This window comes from Mercenaria mercenaria, unplaced genomic scaffold (assembly GCF_021730395.1).
Source record: "Mercenaria mercenaria strain notata unplaced genomic scaffold, MADL_Memer_1 contig_3001, whole genome shotgun sequence".
NCBI classification, from domain to species: Eukaryota; Metazoa; Mollusca; class Bivalvia; order Venerida; family Veneridae; genus Mercenaria; species Mercenaria mercenaria.
In genome coordinates, this window is record NW_026461101.1 from 41,723 (window position 1) to 62,283 (window position 20,561).

General features: G+C 36.9%; 1 protein-coding gene across 1 annotated transcript in view; it reads left to right on the top strand.

Annotated features, from left to right (window-relative positions):
* The window catches only part of LOC128552651 (ubiquitin carboxyl-terminal hydrolase CYLD-like), a gene marked incomplete at its 3' end in the record, with an annotated part of 56,212 nt that extends 37,743 nt beyond the window's left edge, over positions 1–18,469 (top strand). The window contains exon 5 of the mRNA XM_053533693.1: positions 18,403–18,469. Within this exon, the coding sequence (XP_053389668.1) occupies positions 18,403–18,469 (67 nt within the window). The remainder of the gene's footprint in view (positions 1–18,402) is intronic.
* Between the last annotated feature and the right edge of the window lie 2,092 nt (positions 18,470–20,561).

Sequence of the window (20,561 nt, forward strand, 5' to 3'; positions counted from 1 at the left end):
AGGAGTCAGTTTTGTCACGTGGCGTCGTGTCCCGTCCCGTCCAGTCGCGTCCCGAAATCTGTTATCTCAGTTATTACCAAATGGATTTGATTCAAACTTAAAATACATGTTCCACCTTATCACCCACATCATGTGACACAAGGTGCATAACTCTGACACCAAGTTTTCATGAATTATGTCCCCTTTTACTTAGAATTTAAGATTAATTTAGTTGTATTTTTAGCTCACCTGTCACATAGTGACAAGGTGAGCTTTTGTGATCACCCTTCGTCCGTCGTCCGTGCGTCCGTCAACAATTTCTTGTCTGCACGATAGTGGTTTCATTTATGATTTTATTTTAACCAAACTTGCACACAACTTGTATCACCATAAGATCTCGGTTCCTTTCTTGAACTGGCCAGATCCCATTATGGGTTCCAGAGTTATCGCCCCTGAAAGGGCCAAAATCAGCTATTTTGACCTTGTCTGCACAATAGCAGCTTCATTTATGATTTGATTTTTACCAAACTGGCACACAACTTGTATCACCATAAGATCTTGGTTCCTTTCTTCAACTGGCCAGATTCTGTTATGGGTTCCAGAGTTATGGCCCCTGAAAGGGCCAGAATTAGCTGTTTTGACCTTGTCTGCACAATAGCAGCTTTATTTATGATTTGATTTTTACCAAACTGGCACACAACTTGTATCACCATAAGATCTTGGTTCCTTTCTTCAACTGGCCAGATTCCATTATGGGTTCCAGAGTTATGGCCCCTGAAAGGGCCAGAATTAGCTGTTTTGACCTTTTCTGCACAATAGCAGCTTCATTTATGATTTAAATTTAATCAAACTTGCACAAAACTTGTGTTGCCATAAGATCTCAGTTCCTTTTTTGAACCGGCCAGATCCCCTAATGGGTTCCAGAGTTGTGGCCCCTGAAAGGACCAAAATTAGCTATTTTGACCTTGTCTGCACAATAGCAACTTCATTTATGATTTGATTTTAACCAAACTTGCACACAACTTGTATCACCACAAGATCTTGGTTCCTTTCTTGAACTGGCCAGATTCCCTCATGGGTTCAAGAGTTATGGCCCCTTAAAGGTCCAGAATTGGCTATTTTGGCTTTTGCAGCCATAAAGAGACTTCATTTATGGTTTTATTTGATACAAACTTCCAAAATATCTTCAACAACAATAAATCTTGGATTCCATGACAAATCAGATCCAGTCGTAGTTTCCAGAGTTATTTTATATCTGATTACCTCACCTGATTGTAGTGAAAATGGATTTATATCAGTAAGTCCTTATAGGACTTATTTGAAATTTCATTATTCTCATTAGTTGGACTGAGCCAATCCGGGTAGATAACTATGGACTGATTTTATGTCAAATTAACTTCCTTTATTTCAAATTAAAATGAGTATATCTCTGTAAGTAATGAAGGTACTGATCTGAAATTTCATTTATGTCAACAGATTTATTTGGCAGATCCTTCTTTTGTTCACTTACAATAATTTTTTTTTTTATTACTTCCCTTTTACGTTACTATAAATAGCTGATTTTTAGTAACTTTTTTATTATTGGCTGTAGGGAAAACCCGAGACCACTTTTCTGTGGTACAACATGGATAGTACCTTCAATTTTTAGGTGTATTTTGACATATCTGTACCTTGTAAGAATTTTGTTTTTCTGTTTGGTTAAATTTCTTACTTTGTTGTTCCTGTCCTTTGGACTTAGATATTTTTTCTGAGGACCTTCTTGTCCTCAAGTGCAATGATAACAGGTGAACGATATAGGGCCATCATGGCCCTCTTGTCACTATATCTCTGTTATTACTAAATGGATTTGATTCAAACTTAAATAGATGTTCCACCTCATCACCCACATCATGTGACACAAGGTGCATAACTCTGACACCAATTTTTTATGAATTATGCCCCTTTTTACTTAGAATTTAAGGTTGATTTTGATGTATTTTCACTATATCTCAGTTACTACTGAATGGATTTGATTCAAACTTAAAATAGATGTTCCACCTCATCACCCACATCATGTGCCCACATCATGTGACACAAGGTGCATAACTCTGACACCAAGTTTCATGAATTATGTCCCCTTTTACTTAGAATTTAAGGGTAATTTTGTTGTATTTTCACTATATCTCAGTTATTACTAAATGGATTTGATTCAAACTTAAAATAGTTGTTCCACCTAATCACCCAGATCATGTGACATAAGGTGCTTAAGTCTGACATAAATTTTTTATGAATTATGTCCCCTTTTACTTTAAATTTAAGGTTGATTTTGATGTATTTATACTATGTCTCAGTTATTACAAAATGGATTTGATTCAAACTTAAAATAGGTGTTCCACCTCATCACCCACATCATGTGACACAAGGTGCATAACTCTGACACCAATTTTTCATGAATTATGCCCCTTTTTACTTAGAATTTAAGGTTAATTTTGATGTATTTTCACTATATCTCAGTTACTACTGAATGGATTTGATTCAGACTTAAAATAGATGTTCCACCTCATCACCCACATCATGTGACACAAGGTGCATAACTCTGACACCAATTTTTCTTGAATTGTGTCCCCTTTTACCTAGAATTTAAGGTTAATTTTGATGTATTTTCACTACCGGTATATCTCATTCTGACTGGCTTAGAGCCAAAGGGAAGTAACCTTTTTTTAACTTTTGTACTGAGTTTCTTCCCCTTAATTTCCAGGAATTAGTCTATTTTTAGAAATCCTATTTTTAGATTTTCAATATTTTAGGTATTTTTCTAACTTTTTTATTATAAGTCCTATGTAAAAAGTAAATACATTTTTCTGTGGTAACATGGGTCAGTGAGACACTTTTTTATATTCACTTTTAGTGTATCTGTAATAGTAGAGATTTTTTATATTTACTATTATTACTATACTAGTATTATACTAGTATTACTTATATGTGGAAGCCCAGGATGAAGTACTCCAAAGACTAAGTATTTTTAAGATTTCTTATGGTTGCCATTCTTCTGTGACAAGACTGTGTGGTGGGGGTATGAGTCACTCCTGTGACAGTTCTAGTTTGTATGTGACATCATCTAGTGGTCTTCTACTAAGATTGTTCAAATTATCCCCCTAGGGTCAAATATGGCCCAGCCCCGGGGGTGACATGGTTTACATAGACTTATATAGGGAAAAACTTTGAAAAATCTTCTTGTCCAAACCACAAAGCCTAGGGCTTTGGCATTTGTAATGTAGCATCATCTAGTGGTTCTCTACCAAGTTTGTGTGGCCCCGCCCTAGGGGTCACATGGTTCATATAGACTTATATAGGGAAACGCTTTTAAATCTTCTTGTCAATAACCTACAACATCCAAATTTAGACCACATGTATGGTTTTGAGTGGCAAGATGAACCTTGACATGAGTTGACCTTGATTTCGACCTAGTGACCTACTTTCACATTTCTGTAGCTACAGCCTTCAGATTTGGACCACATGCATAGTTTTGTGCACTCGAAAAAACTTTGACCTTGATTTTGACCTAGTGACCTACTTTCACATTTTTGAAGGTACAGGCTTCAAATTTGGACCACATGCATAGTTCTGTGTTCCGAAACAAAATTTGACCTTGATTTTGACCTAGTGACCTACTTCCACATTTCTCGAGCTACAGCCTTCAAATTTGGACCACTTGCATAGTTTTGTGTACCGAAATGAACTTTGACCTTAAGATTGACCTAGTGACCTACTTTGAAATTTCTGGAGCTACAGGCTTCAAATTTAGACCACATGCATAGGATTGTGTACCGAAACAAATTTTGACCTTGACATTGACCTAGTGACCTACTTTCACATTTTTGAAGGTACAGGCTTTAAATTTGGACCACATGCATAGATTTGTGTTCTGAAGTGTAATTTGACCTTGATTTTGACCTAGTGACCTAGTTTCACATTTCTCAAGCTACAGCCTTCAAATTTGGACCACTTGCAAAGTTTTGTGTACCAAAATAAACTTTGACCTTAAGATTGACCTAGTGACCTACTTTCAAATTTCTCAAACTACAGCTTTCGAATTTGGACCACATGCACAGTGTTGTGTACGGAAATGAAATTTGACCTTGAGCTAGTCAGTAAGTCTTGAAATTTGGAACACTCAAAAATGGCACATTGGTGGACGCCAAGATCACTCTGTGATCTCTTGTTTTCAAAAACAATACCAAACTTTTAGATATTGGCGATCTTTTTGCACAATTTTGTATGATATTTTATACCGTCCGCAGAGCCAGTTTTCATCCAGTGCCCAGGCGATCGGCCATATATTTGAAAAAAATTTTGAAGTATGAAGATATGTCCAAAACGCAAACATCCATTAGTTTTTGCCCTGACTTAGTTATCCAAACCGGTGTACACTTGTTATCCAAACCGTTACATTCCTGTTTCTACTACACTCAATGTTTTGTGTCGTTTTGAATATTTATGTATTTCGTACACATCACAGTTTATGTATACTTATACAAGAGATTATCATCAAGCATATTCACACCCATTAAGTCAAAATAGTTTGATTATATTAACAATAAATTAAAACAAAATTTTAGAACACCAGACACAAAATTGAACAATTTCTATTAATTTAGAAGACATATTTAAGATAAGACCATTCAGATTGCAATGCTAGTGTGGCGATTACTTGTTTGAGCATCACCAGGGTTACTGAATAGAGTTTGGTAACATAATTTTAAAAAGACATATTAATTATCTTCAAAAACTTACATGATGTTCTTTGTTTTTTGTTTTGAACGTCCATATTGGACAGTTCCAAACACATGGCTACCGTTGTAATTACCATACAGTGGTTAATTGACAGTCTGATTGTTTATATAACAAAATCTGCCAATATGCATTAACATACTAGCAAGAGATCATTATGTCTCCCCCAGTAATATTGTTTTTGCCCTGTCTGTCCGTCTGTTTATACAACAAAATCTGCCAATATGCATTAACATACTAGCAAGAGATCATTATGTCTCCCCCAGTAACATTGTTTTTGCCCTGTCAGTCTGTCTGTTTATATAACAAAATCTGCCAATAAAACAAAAAACATACTAGCAAGAGATCATAATGGCTGTCCCAGTAATATTGTTTTTGCCCTGTCTGTCCATCTTTCCGTTCATCACACTTCATTTCCAGTCAGTAACTGGAGAACCATTTGACCTAGAACCTTAAAACTTCATAGGGTGGCAGGGCTTATGGAGTACACAACCCCTATTGTTTTTGGGGTCACTCCCTTAAAGGTCAAGGTCACAGGGGTCTGAACATTGAAAACCATTTCAAATCAATAACTTGAGAACCACTTGACCCAGAATGTTGAAACTTCATAGGATGATTGGACATGCAGAATAGATGATCCTTATTGATTTTGGGATCACTATATTGAAGGTCAAGGTCACAGGGGCCTGAACATGAAAAACCATTTCTGGTCAATAACTTGAAACCCATTTGACCTAGAACCTTCAAACTTCATAGGGTGATAGGACTTACAGAGTAGATGACCCTTATTGTTTTTGGGATCACTCCGTCAATGGTCAAGGTCACAGGGGCTGAACATAGAAAACGCTTTCCAATCAATAACTTGAGAACCACTTAACCCAGAATGTTGAAACTTTATAGGATGATTGGACATGCAGAGTAGATGACCCCTATTGATTTTGGGGTCACTGTGTTAAAGGTCATGGTCGCAGCAGACAGAACATGGAAATCCATTTCATGTCAATAACTTGAGAACCATTTGATCTAGAGCCTTCAAACTTCATAGAGTAATAGGACTTACAGAGTAGATGATCCCTATTGTTTTTTGGGTAAATCCATCAATGGTCAAGGTCACAGGGGGCTTAACATAGAAAACGCTTTCCAATCAATAACTTGAGGAATGCTGAAACTTAATAGAATGACTGGACATGCAGAGTAGATGACACCTACTGAATTTGGGGGTCACTCGATCAAAGGTCAAGGTCACAGGGGCTTGAACATGGAAACCGTTTCCAATTCATAAAATAAACGAAATAATTTCACAGAAATGGTCCTTGTATGACCCTCTACCATGAATATTCAAATTATTTTGATTCATCAAAAAACATGGTCTCCAGGGGGCGTAGTCAATTTTCCCTTTATATGTATATGGTGGAAACTTTAAATAATCTTCTTGTAGGAAACTGCTGGCTGATTTTAAAATTATTTCACATAAATGGTCCTTGTGTGACCCTCTGCCAAGATTGTTCATATACCATAAAAACTCGAATATATCACGCTAGCATGTATATTACGCACCCCCGATCTTGTATCAAAATCTTGGGAAAAATGCTTACATTGGAATATATCACGCACTGAAAAATCAGTCGAAAACGTTGTTTACAAAGTCGAAATCGGCCATTAGTGGTATGCGTAAAAATGATTTCTCGTGAAAATCGCAATTCCTGCATAATCGGTTACAGACAACAGTGACAATAACTGACAGACAAATTCTTTCTAAAGTATTTGAGAACTTTCTCAAGATCTCAACACCTTAGTACACTTTAACAGACATGCGAACAAACATCTCATAATTATGGGCACATCAAACGAGAAAATCGTGGCTTATTAGCATGTTTGTTTAACAATGTACAAGCAGCTGTATTGATCAGTAATAATTTGCTGGAAATAAAGAAATAACAATCGATCTGTTTTAATTGCAATTTATTTGAGCATCCTTGAAAGATAATGATTTTAATGATCAAACACCTACAACCTGGAACCGCGAAATTTTGTATTTTGCCTAATTATTAAACTGACACATTATCCGGTGCTCTGGATATGTATGATACTTATTAATTAAATTTACAATACAAAAAATTTAAACTCACAAATAAAATCAACTTTACCATATATTATCAGAGGTTCTGTTCCATACGTGTTTTTAGACCAGCCCAATAAAACGCTCTTCAAGAGGAGGTTAAAAAAGCACGGCCCAAAATGTAAACACAAGACAGTTGACAAAATTGTCCGATTTTCGCTGATATTTTCGGGTTTTCAAGCTGGAAAAAAATGTTTGAAGCTCTACCTTGGTATATATTACGCATCCCTTTGAGAAAATGAAAAAAAATCGTAAAAAAACTGCGTCATATATTCGAGCTTTTACGGTAATTCCGATTCGTCAAAAGACATAGTGCCAGGGTGTTAGAAACTGCTGGCCCTTTACAAAGATTTTACAAGTATACTATTTCATAATAATTTACCAGACATTTTCCTTGCATAATTATCTTCCAAACCTGTTGAAGCAAGCAGTATATCTCAGGTGAGTGACCTAGGGCCATCATGGCCCTCTTGTCTCATGTATTGACTCAATGCAACTGTATACAGGTAAATACTAGTGGTAATACACTATGTTAATCTGTCGTGATGCTTTTTTACATCCATTTTATGAACAGTTTAGACATAATCCAGTTATTGTATTCCATTTCCTGTTTCACTTTAGATAATGCTGTTTCAATGCATCACTTGAAAATAAGGTTTTCTATTTGTTTTGTAAGGGTATTTCAGTACAAGTTTATGATTTTCCTGTAAGAAATGTAAGTTAAAATGTTAAAGTTCTGTTACTGATAGAAATTTCTCCATTTTTCGCTGAATTTCTGCCCAATTTTGACTAGGAACTGCTTACTAGACAGAGAGGTGACTTCAAACATTGTTGTTAAATTTCCCCATCTTACAAGCAAGTAAATATGGTATGTTGCTCCACTTATTTAGATGTACTGGCATGCAATATGTTTTGTGAAAAATGTCCCTAGATTGGGGACTTGGTAATTCTGTTACAGTTTCTTGTTTCATTTGTTTGAAGATACCATATTTTCATCAATGATTAAAACAGACATGACCAAATGCATTAAACTTGTTTATTGATTACAAGCTAAATATCCTTGCCATGCAATGATTATGTCTCAGCTCTAGTGAATAATAGCAGTCTATGTTTGATAGAGTATTTTTATGAGTGAAAATGAAATGTGCAACACCCCAAGCATAGGCTTACATATCTTCAGTTTGTAGTTGCTACAGATAATGTGTGATGCACAATGCCATGCCAGTTTTACTAAAGGCGTTAAAAATGCTGCACATATTAATAAGGCTTTAATGGATTTAAAAATGTATGTTCAGGAAGATGGTATACACATAGAAAGAAAGCACAGCCCAGTTTATTTACAAAAAAGGAATGGGATGAAAGTAGATTAAGGAGTGAGTGAACAAAAACTGAGAGATGTTCTCGCAACTGTCATAATCCTTCTAAGACTATACCCCACAGTTTTCCGTGATTTGCGTCTTTTGTTTTTGTTGTACAATGTACATCTATTTTAATTATAGACATACCATTTTTGCCCTGTCTGTTCATCCGTCCCTCCATCACACTTCCTTTCCAGTCAATAAATGGAGAACCGTTTGACCTAGAACCTTCAAACTTAAAAGGGTGTCAGGGCTTATGGACAACCCCTACTGTTTTTGGGGTCACTCCATCAAATGTCAAGGTCACAGGGGCCAGAACATGGAAATCAGTTTCCAATCAATAACTTGAGAACCATTTGACCCGGAACCTTCAAACTTAATAGGATGATAGGGGACTTTGTAAGCCCTATTATTTTTGGGGGTGTGGGGTGGGGGGGGGGGCATAGGATGATAGGACTTTAAGAGTAGATGACCCTTATGGTTTTTGGGGTCACTTTATTAAAGGTCAAGGTCACAGGAGCCATCCATCTATCACTTCATCAAAGGTCAAGGTCATAGGGCTATCCATCCATCACTCTTCATTTTATCAATAACTGGAGAACCATTTGACCTAGAACCTTCAAACTTAATAGGATGATAGGGGACTTTGTAAGCCCTATTATTTTTGGGGGTGTGGGGGGGGGGGGGGGGGGGGGGGGGCACTCAATCAAAGATCAAGGTCAAAGGGGCCTGAACATGGAAAACCATAGATGTTAATCATCTTTAAATCCATACAAACACTGCTGTATGTTTTGTTTTGTTGTTGTGACTGCGTTCTTCAAATATAACCTTTACTACTGGATTTTTGGCGCTCTCAAAAAATAATTTTCCCATACCATATCATGATTTTTAGCACACCTGAGTACAAAGTGCTCATGGTGAGCCATAGCCATTGTGATCGTGCTATGTCCGTCATGTGTCCGTCTGTTCATCATCAACAATTTCTTTTTACCCCATCTCTAAAACCACTGAATGGATTTTGATGAATCTTGGCCTATATGTTCCTTGGGTGTTCCTCTTAACTCATTCTGCCCTAAAGCGTTATCTCCACTTCTACTCTGCTGATATTTATCTTTCAGCCACCTAGGAGGCTGATAAGCCAATCTACCCTGAATACCGAGAGATGTTTTGAGAGATAACATTGGTTTTGTAGTTTTTTGCTTTGGATATTGTTGTTAATTAGTGACATATGACATCAAATATGTGCTAATAGATTTGGAATTTGTACTCTTTGTAAGTAAATTAAAGTAGCTATGCAACAAAGTTAATTTCATGCAGCTTTGTAGTACAGTCATTTCAACAGACTGTTGAATTAAAGACACAAAACAAATGACCGTATTCTCTCATCAGATCTTGTTTTGGCTAACCAACATTTATAAAATGCTAAATTTTATCATGCACATATTTAACCTTTAACCTGCTGGTGGCATCTGATTCTACCTTTGCGACCAGTGCAGACCAAGATCAGTCTGCACATCAGTGCCATCTGATCATGGTCTGCACTGTTCGCTATTCAGTCAGTAAATTTTCAGTGAAAACCCCTTCGAATAATAAATGGTATTGCCCACATTGAATGATGGACTGGTTCATTTTAGAAATTTAGCAGAGTAAGGGTTAAACAACAAATATGAACAATTCTTAAAAATAATTTTGAATACATATTATTGTCATTTTCTAACACTGATTTTACTCATTTATACGCATCCAGGCAATCAAACACATCAAAATAAAGTTATTTCTCATAAAAAATAGCGTATGTGTTTAGTATGAAGATATAATAAAATGAATATTTTAGCTAATTTTCAGAAAACATGTACATGGACTTTATGAAAATTTGAATTTTGAAACAATTTTGTGGAGTTTCTAAAGTATCACAAACAAGCCATCGAAATGATTGAGTTATTATTAACACTTTATTCTATAGATCAAGAGACAGTCTCGAAGTTTAACAACAAAATAAATAGATGAATAAATAAATAAATAGATAGATACCAACGAAGATGTTTTTACTTTTTTATACACACATGAGCATTGTTATATCGCATAGGTAAGGATTAAAGATCTGGTGTGCATGAGTTAAAGATAGTTTAATCTTACATGTGAAAGAAAATATTTTAGTTCTTTTCTTTTCAGTGATATAATCCACAATTCTACCAGTTTTGTACAGGCAGTGTTGTGTGCGTTCACGGTCACGCCGCAAAGATGTGACAATGTTCACGCGGTACGAAAGTGTAAAATAATTCTATGAAATTTTTGTTTTGCATTTCGGTATGATACTTACACGCAGGGCTTCGGAAATTTGCCGGTTTGTCGGTTTTGGACCGATTTTTAGCTCACCTGAGCAATGCTCAGGTGAGTTTTTCTGATTGCTCGATGTCCGGCGTCCGGCGTCCGTCGTCCGTCGTCTGTCGTCCGTCGTCTGTCGTCTGTCGTCCGTCGTCTGTCAACATTTAGCTTGTGTATGTGATAGAGGCTGTATTTTTCAATTAATCTTCATGAATATTGGTCAGAATGATAACCTTGATGAAATCTAGGCCGAGTTCGAAAATGGGTCATCTCGGGTCAAAAACTAGGTCACTAGGTCAAATCAAAGAAAAACCTTGTGTATGCGATAGAGGCTGTATTTTTCATTTAATCTTCATGAGTATTGGTCAGAATGATAACTTTGATGAAATCTAGGCCGAGTTCGAAAATGGGTCATCTCGGGTCAAAAACTAGGTCACTAGGTCAAATCAAAGAAAAACCTTGTGTATGCAATAGAGGCGGTATTTTTCAATTAATCTTCATGAATATTGGTCAGAATGATAACCTTGATGAAATCTAGGCCGAGTTCGAAAATGGGTCATCTCGGGTCAAAAACTAGGTCACTAGGTCAAATCAAAGAAAAACCTTGTGTATGCGATAGAGGCTGTATTTTTCAATTATTCTTCATGAATATTGGTCAGAATGATAATCTTGATGAAATCTAGGCCGAGTTCGAAAATGGGTCATCTCGGGTCAAAAACTAGGTCACTAGGTCAAATCAAAGAAAAACCTTGTGTATGTGATAGAGGCTGTATTTTTCAATTGATCTTCATGAATTTTGGTCAGAATGATTGCCTTGATGAAGTCTAGGCCGAGTTCGAAAATGGGTCATCTCGGGTCAAAAACTAGGTCACTAGGTCAAATCAAAGAAAAACCTTGTGTATGCGATAGAGGCGGTATTTTTCAATTGATCTTCATGAATTTTGGTCAGAATGATGACCTTGATGAAATCTAGGCCGAGTTCGAAAATGGATCATCTGGGGTCAAAAACTAGGTCACTAGGTCATATCACGTAAAAACCTTGTGTATGCGATAGAGGCTGTATTTTTCAATTGATCTTCATGAATTTTGGTCAGAATGATTACCTTGATGAAATTTAGACCAAGTTCGAAAATGGGTCATCTGGGGTCAAAAACCAGGTCACTAGGGTCAAATCAAAGAAAAACCTTGTGTATGCAATAGAGGCTGTATTTTTCAACTGATCTTCATGAAATTTAGCCGGAATGATTACCTTGATAAAATCTAGGCTGAGTTCGAAAATGGGTCATCTGGGTTCAAAAACTAGGTCACTAGGTCAAATCAAAGAAAAACATTGTGTATGCAATAGAGGATGTATTTTTCAATTGATCTTCATGAAATTTGGTCAGAGTGATTGCCTTGATGAAGTCTAGGTCGATATTGAATATGGGTTATCTGAGGTCAAGAACTAGGTCACTAGTTCAAATTAAAGAAAAATCTTGTGTATGCGATAGAGACTGTTGTTTTCAATTGATTTTTATGAAATTTGGTCAGGTTGATTGCCTTAATGAAATCTATGTCGAATTTGAATATGGGTCATCTGAGGTCAAAAACTAGGTCACTTGGTCAAATCAAAGAAAAAACTTCTGTATGTGATAGAGGCTGTATTTTTCAGTTGATCTTCATGAATTTTGGTCAGAATGATTGCCTTGATAAAATCTAAGTCGAGTTTGAACATGGGTCATCTAGGGTCAAAAACTAGGTCATATCTAAGAAAATGCTTGTTTTATTGCAAGAGACCAATTTTTTGGTCCAATCTTAATGAAAATTGGTCAGAATATTTGTTTCCATGAAATCACTAGGTCAAACGTGTTTTACACTGTTATGGAGTGTTTCTTAGGTGAGCGACCTAGGGCCATCTTGGCCCTCTTGTTGACTTTTCAGACCGATTCGTGAAGTGAAAAAACGAAAAAAATCGGTCCCGTAAAAATAGAGAAAAGTATAAATTTCGGTCTGATATCTCAATACACGATCACCTGCCAAGCAGGAAATTGTTGGTCGCACCCTCAGATAATCAGTAAACGTGTCAATCGGTCTGATTGTCACTTTGATAATCGGTCCGTAATTAGCACGTGACGCAATCAGCGCTCGCGCGGCACATCCTTTAATGTTAGCAGACAGCCGACTGCCATGTATTAAACATTTTTGACTGGTTTCCAAATGTTTCTGACTGGATCCAAATCATTTCGACAGGGATCCACTTCTTTTATTTAGAATCCGAAGGATGGTTTATTTAAAAAGGTTATGTTTGATCACGGGTAAAAAACAAATGGTCACTGCATGTACATTATAGGTCTATTATTTAAAAAGACATCACACGGAAAACCGATAAAAATATTTTTTATAATTACTTGATTTGAAAAAATTACATGATTCATTTGTTGGGGCTGCAGTTGAGACAAGTGCAGAAAATCGTCTTTGAAACCAGACTGTACAAAAAAGAAAAAGAAAAAAATGGACCGGCAAACATGAATGATAAAGAAAACCGAAGTGGCGCTGTTTATCAAATTGGTCTTTTAAAAAACGTTTCAGAATGAAATTTTGTTTACATCAGAAGAGAACATATAACTTTATATAATGTAGTTGCTTATTGAAGTACAACGTAAGTGAAATGAAATATGCGTGGCCAACCCGCGTGACCTTTTGGTACTATACATGCGGGAAATTCGATCTCAGCGTTCACATAACATACACATTCGGTCCGCGGCAGAGTATTCTTAAAATACTGAGGCTGTTTAGCAGAGAATATGTGTCGTGTAATTCACTTTGACGCATTGTATTTTATAGAATTCCGTCAAAGAATGAGGAAACATCACAAAGTATCTGCCGTGTATACGGTACCGAAGTCACGTGCATTGGCTTTTAGACTAGTTACGTACACGGTGTCAATGCCGGCAATTTTATCCCTGCAGGAAAGTAGGAAAAACATCGAAATTTAAACAAGGTAACGATCACACATAACACTGAAACACTGCCTTCATTGTATTGTAACTCGCGGTGACCGGTAACTTAGTTTTAATGCATGACATGCTTATTTCTTTACTCTATCACGTTTTACAAAATATGTAATATTGGGAATGCGGTGGGTGGGGTAGCGCCGATGTCACGATTTTCGTTTCGGACCGATTGAGTTATCAAAATTTCCGGAGCCCTGCTTACACGTTATTTTTGTGCGGTAATTATGTATGTCTGTCTTTACTGAAGTGTATTTTTTATAACAGTACCCGATCATTTATAATTCAATTTCTTTTCCGCACTCAAATGTTTAGAACCATACTTAAAAAGAATATACTCAACGCCCTTTATAGCTCCATAGCTGGGTTTTTATATTTATCTCTGTTATATTTTGACAGATTTAAATGAAATTCTGGCACAATGTTTAATGATAATTTTATTGTAATAAAACATAAAACATAAGAATGATAATAATGAGAATAAACTCAAATAGCCGTAAAATTGTTTGATCTCGATTGCAGATGGCATTCTTTGCCGCAAAGCGATGAGCGAAAAAGTATATACTTTTGGGTTGCATTATTTCAACTGTCATTTCTCAATGAATATTTGTTGGTATCTGTTTATTTATTTATTCATTTTTTTATGTTTCGATCATATAAAGAATCATCCGTAATTTTCAGGCTTCGAGAAATCACAAATTATACCTCGAACGATGCTCGCTTTTACAGCTTTCTTCAACGAAAGCATTTATTTCTTCACAACATCCGGTTTTATTTATGTTTTAAAAATGTTACGCAACAAAAAAAATGATTGGTCCAACTTGTTAGAATGAACTAAAAGATTTTATTTAAGACCAATGAAATGTGACGACTGAATGCGTCATGCGGAATTCAGAGCTATTACTGTAAAGACGCATGTATGCGGCGTGCGGTTTCCAGATGTAGATAACAACACCGCCTGGAGGCGGCATGCGGTATTCAGATAACAATTGGTCGACGCATGAATGCGTCGCCCAGGCAGAATGAGTTAATGGAATTGTTAAAATGGTTTTACTTGGTTGCACATAGATTTGAAAATGGAAGAATCTTCAAAAGACATCGCCTAAACCGCTGGTCTGATTTTGAAATAATTTCTCACAAAGGGTCCTTTTTTTAGCCCACCATCATCAGATTGTGGGCTATTAAAATCACTCTGCGTCCGTGGTCCGTCCATCCGTCCGTTAACAATTTCTCGTTATCGCATCTCCTCAGAAACTACTGGGGGGATTTTGACCAAACTTTGTCAGAATGATGTATTGGTGCCCTAGTTGTGTCCCTCTGAAAATCAGACTGGTTCAACAATTTATGAGTGAGTTATGGCCCTTTGTTTATTTCTATAATTTACATAGATTTATATAGGGAAAAACTTTGAAAACCCTCTTGTCCAAAACTACAGAGCCTAGGGCTTTGATATTTTGTATGTGACATCATCTAGTGGTCTTCAACTAAGATTGTTCAAATTATACCCCTAGGGTCAAATATGGCCCCGCCCAGGGGGTCATATGGTTTACATAGACTTATATAGGGAAAAACTTTGAAAAATCTTCTTGTCCAAACCACAAAGCCTAGGGCTTTGATATTTGTAATGTAGCATCATCTAGTGGTTCTCTACCAAGTTTGTTCAAATTATCCCCCTAGGGTCAAATATGGCCCCGCCCCGGGGGTCACATGGTTCATATAGACTTATATAGGGAAAAGCTTTTAAAATCTTTTTGTCAATAACTACAACATTCAAACTTGGACCACATGTATATTTTTGAGTGGCAAGATGAACCTTGACATGTGTTGACCTTGATTTTGACCTAGTGACATACTTTCTCATTTCTGTAGCTACAGCCTTCAAATTTGGACCACATGCATAGTTTTGTGCACCGGAAAAAACTTTGACCTTGATTTTGACCTAGTGACCTACTTTCACATTTTTGAAGGTACAGGCTTCAAATTTGGACCACATGCATAGTTTTGTGTTCCGAAATGAAATGTAACCTTCATTTTGACCCAGTATCCTACTTTCACATTTCTCAAGCTACAGCCTTCAAATTTGGACCACGTGCATGGTTTTATGTACCAAAACAAACTTTGACCTTTACATTGACCTAGTGACCTACTTTCAAATTTTTGAAGGTACAAGCTTCAAATTTGGACCACATGCATAGTTCTGTATTCTGAAATAAAATTTGACCTTGATTTTGACCTAGTGACCTACTTTCACATTTCTCAAGCTACAGCCTTCAAATTTGGACCACATGCATAGTTTTGTGTACCGAAATGAATTTTGACCTAGAGATTGACCTAGTGACCTACTTTCACATTTCTGTAGCTACAGGCTTCAAATTTAGACCACATGCATAGGATTGTGTACCGAAACAAACTTTGACTTTGACATTGACCTAGTGACCTACTTTCACATTTTTTAAGGTACAGGCTTCAATTTTGGACCACATGCATAGATTTGTGCTCTGAAGTGAAATTTGACCTTGATTTTGACCTAGTGACCTACTTACACATTTCTCAAGCTACAGCCTTCAAATTTGGACCACTTGCATAGTTTTGTGTACCAAATTAAACTTTGACCTTAAGATTGACCTAGTGACCTACTTTCAAATTTCTCAAGCTACAGCCTTCAAACTTGATGCACATGCATAGTTTTGTGTACAAATAACTTTGTCCTTGAAATTGATCTAGTGACCTACTTTCACATTTCTCAAGCTACAGCTTTCTAATTTGGACCACATGCACAGTGTTGTGTATGGAAATGAAATTTGACCTTGAGCTAGTCAATAAGTCTTGAAATTTGGAACACTCAAAAATGGCACATTGGTGGGCGCCAAGATCACTCTGTGATCTCTTGTTAATTATCCCCCGCCGATGAAATTGGGAGGGGGGGTATTGAAATGGCGTTGTCCGTCAGTCCGTCCGGCTGTCCGCAGCCATTTCTCAGTAACTAGCAGGTAGAATTTCATGAAACTTGAAATAAACATGTACCAACATACTGCGATGATGCCAGTCAAGTGTTTTTTTAGATTGGTCAATTTCCGTTAGAGTTATTGCCCTTGATTTAATGAAAAATGCCCAAAAATGTCCATCCGTAGCGATTTCTCAGTAACTATCAGGTAGAATTTCATAGAACTTGACATAAACATGCACCAGCATACTGCAATGATGCCCATCAACTTTTTTATTGGATTGGTCAATTTCCCTTAGAGTTATTGCCCTTGATTTAATGAAAAATCTACATCTGCAGCCATTTTTCAGTAACAAGCTCGTAGAATTTCATAAAACTTGACATAAATATGAACCAACATACTTTAATGATGCCGTTCATTTTTTTTTCAATTGGTCAATTTTCCTTAGCGTTATTGCCCTTTAATTGTTTAAAAATCTACAGATTTGTACATAACAAACCAACCCATTGGTAGAATTTCATTAAACTTCTTTCATTCTTTTCCATGAACATTTAGTATAAACATGTGAAGTTTTGTACCCACACCTGGTTACCACCTTGCCTTGGTCACACATCCTCCCCCCTCTCCCCCCCCCCCCCCCCCCCCGATAAAAAAAAATCATTCCTTTTTATTTTTTAATTTTTTTTTCAAACCTTCCATGAATATATATTAGCATGCGGAGTTGTACCATTCCCCAACCTCACTCTCCACTCGGTCTTGCCCACCTCCCCGATAATATGTCCCCATCCCCCACCCAGTTTTTTTTTTGTTGTTTTTTTTTTATTTTTAATTTTCCATCAATATTTATAATCAACAGGTGAAATTTTGCACCCTCACCAGGTCAGTTAAAATGATTTTGACTAATGAAATTATTTGCTTCTTAGTAACATCCTTAACTTTATGCCAGAAATATTTTTTTGCCATTCCTCACCTCAAGCCCTTTCGGCAGGGGATACCAATTCATTGAATTTGCTTGTTCCTACCAAGATTGTTCAGATTTTTGCGACTCATCAAAAAACATGGCCACCAGGGGGCATTGTCACTTTTCTCTGTAAGTATATAGTGGAAACTTTCAAAATCTTCTTGTGTGAAACTGCTGGGCCAATTTTGAGATAACTTAACACAAATTATCCTTGTTATTTTGATTCGTCAAAAAACATGGCTGCCAGAGAGCATGGTCACATGTTTCCCAGATGCTATACTTGATCATATATCATTGCATAACCTTAGAACGGCCAGCACATTTTTATACAATCTCGCCAGGCATACGTATGTTTTTGACAACACAAAAAATGATGTCAGATGACCTTCAGCTTTCCTGGAAGTAAAGAAAACGAAAATACACAGGCTAACCTTGAAAACGAAAGTTGCATTTGCTTTGGCCAGTAGCCAGGGTTCACACATAGGGGTCACCCTGTCTAAATGTATGTACATGGACTATTTAAGTGTTGTTTTTTTTGCAAATGAGGAGTCAGTTTCCAGCACTTTCTAACAATTTGTCCTTTTTTGAGGTTAACAACTTCTGGTTTAAGTTTTGCATGCAAGTTGCTACCTCCAAAACTAATACTTTAACATTTAGGGTAATATTCCTGTTTCTGGGACAACAGTTGAATAGTCGAGCATTGGCTGTCTTACGAAAGCTCTTGTTGTTACTCAGAATCCTAACTGTAGGACCATCAGGACCCTCTTGGTTAAAACATAGCTAAAATATGACTCTCATGGCACCAAGGATAGATCTTTAAGCATGAATAAATGAATGAATGTTTATTAATTATGCTTGTTGAGAAATGTTCAAAGGTAAAATTTAATGTATAACTAAAAACTATGTTACAGGTGTTATATATCCTTGATAAATATTTTGAACATTTTTATTTCAGATCCTGAAGAATTCTTGAATTTGCTTCTAAATGAAATAACTAAAGCAGACCCTTTCCTCAAAATTTGGTAAGTTTACATCATTATAGAAGCTCTCTGTTTCTTTTGTAAGTATCATTCTCGACAATCAAAGGTCTGCCTTGCTCCCCCCAGCCTTGTCTGAGGGACTATAAGGAACCTCTGGTAGGTAAGTGTATAAACAATATTTGTTATGCCCCCCTTTAAAAAGGAGGGGTATATTGTTTAGCAGATGTCAGTTGGTCTGTCTGTCGGGATGTAGACCAATTGGTTTCCGGATGATAACTCAAGAACGCTTGGGCATAGGATCATTAAAAGTTGATAGGGAGGTCATGACCAGCAGATGACCCTTATTGATTTTGAGGTCAGTAGGTCGAAGTTCAAGGTCACAGTGACCCGGAACAGTTGAACGGTTTCCGGATGATAACTCAATAATGCTTGGGCATAGGATCAAGAAGTAGATTATAGGGAGGCTGATCATGACCAGCAGATGATCCCTATTGATTTTGAGATCAGTAGGTCAAAGGTCAAGGTCATACTGACCCCGGAACAGTTAAACCTTTTCCAGGCAATAACTTGAGATTGCTTGGGCATAGGAGCACATTGATAATGACCAGCAGGTGACCCCTATTGATTTTTGAGTACAGTAGATCAAAGGTCAAGGTCACAGTGATCCGGAACAGTTAAACCATTTCCAGACGATAACTTAAGAACACTTGGACCTAGAATCATGAAACTTAATAGGAAGGTTGATCATGACCAGCAGATGACCCCTAATGATTTGAGGTCAGTAAGTCAAAGGTCAAGGTCACATTGACCCAGAACGGTAGAGCTTCTTTTGCTAAATAACTCAGAAACTTATTCAAACTTATTATACACAAAGGGTGTGAAGTGATTTTTGTCCCCACTTCAAAAAGTTCTATACAGATTTCAGTGAAATTTCACAATAGTGATTGATAGAAAACCTCATTGTGCATATCATTTACACATGCCGAGTTTTTGCATTGTTGCAGAGTTATGGCCCTGTAGAGGTAATTTTTGAAATCAAATTTGTCTAGTTAACTTCTCCTATATTGTTGTAAGAATGATCACTAGCAAACAAGTTTTATGGTTGAATGATTTTTCACTGAATTACTGCTCTCGATAATTATACATTAAGTTATGCCTGTATAGGGCTAAATAAAATAATACGTGTGGTTGCGGTTTCCCAACCGACCCTATTTTTTCCAGCCGACCCTAAAAAAAAATCTGTTCGGTTGACCCGAGGTTCCCAGTTTTGACCCGCAAAGAATCAAGAAAAATTCCCGTGCATCGGCTTGACCTGCGGAAATCTAAAATTCGAAAGTTCTGCCTCTTGTCAATCAAAATCTCGGTGAATTTCAATATTGTTCGCCACCACAAGCGGAAGTATGACAGTAGGCGGAGCATCGTATATTAATTAGCTACTGACAGATGTCAGTCACACCACGCGCCGACTGACACGTAGTCATCTCGCAGTTTGTATTTAGTACAATAATGTCCGTCATTATCAATGTGTTTATTGATCAATGTGTAAAAAATTTATTGATAAACAATGCGAAGAGCAGCCTATTATCATGTTTGTACCACTTGTTATTAGCGGTATAACCTACTGTTGATTATCGATAATTTACATCTATTAATGTGTGTGCATCAAGTTTTTACAACTTTAAGTAAACAGATTACAACAGTCTAAAAAATACGGCGATTCGGATTTCACCTGGAGGCGATAATTATGAGAAGTGGCTGACTTTACAGCGACTATGTAGGGTGATCCTTGGAGTCATTGAAAAAAAAAGTGTCTCGGCCTGATCTTTGCTTTGTTGTCGCCAGAAACTTTCGCCAACTGTTCCAAAATAACGCCAGATTTTGTGGCAACCAACAGCGCGACCCCTGCCTACAGGTTATTAGCTCACCTGTCACAAAGTGACAAGGTGAGCTTTTGTGATCACGCAGCGTCCGTCGTCCGTCCGTCAGTCCGTCCGTGCGTGCGTAAACTTTTGCTTGTGACCACTCTAGAGGTCACATTTTTCATTGGATCTTTATGAATATTGGTCAGAATGTTCATCTTGATGATATCTAGGTCAAGTTCGAAACTGGGTCATGTGCGGTCCAAAACTAGGTC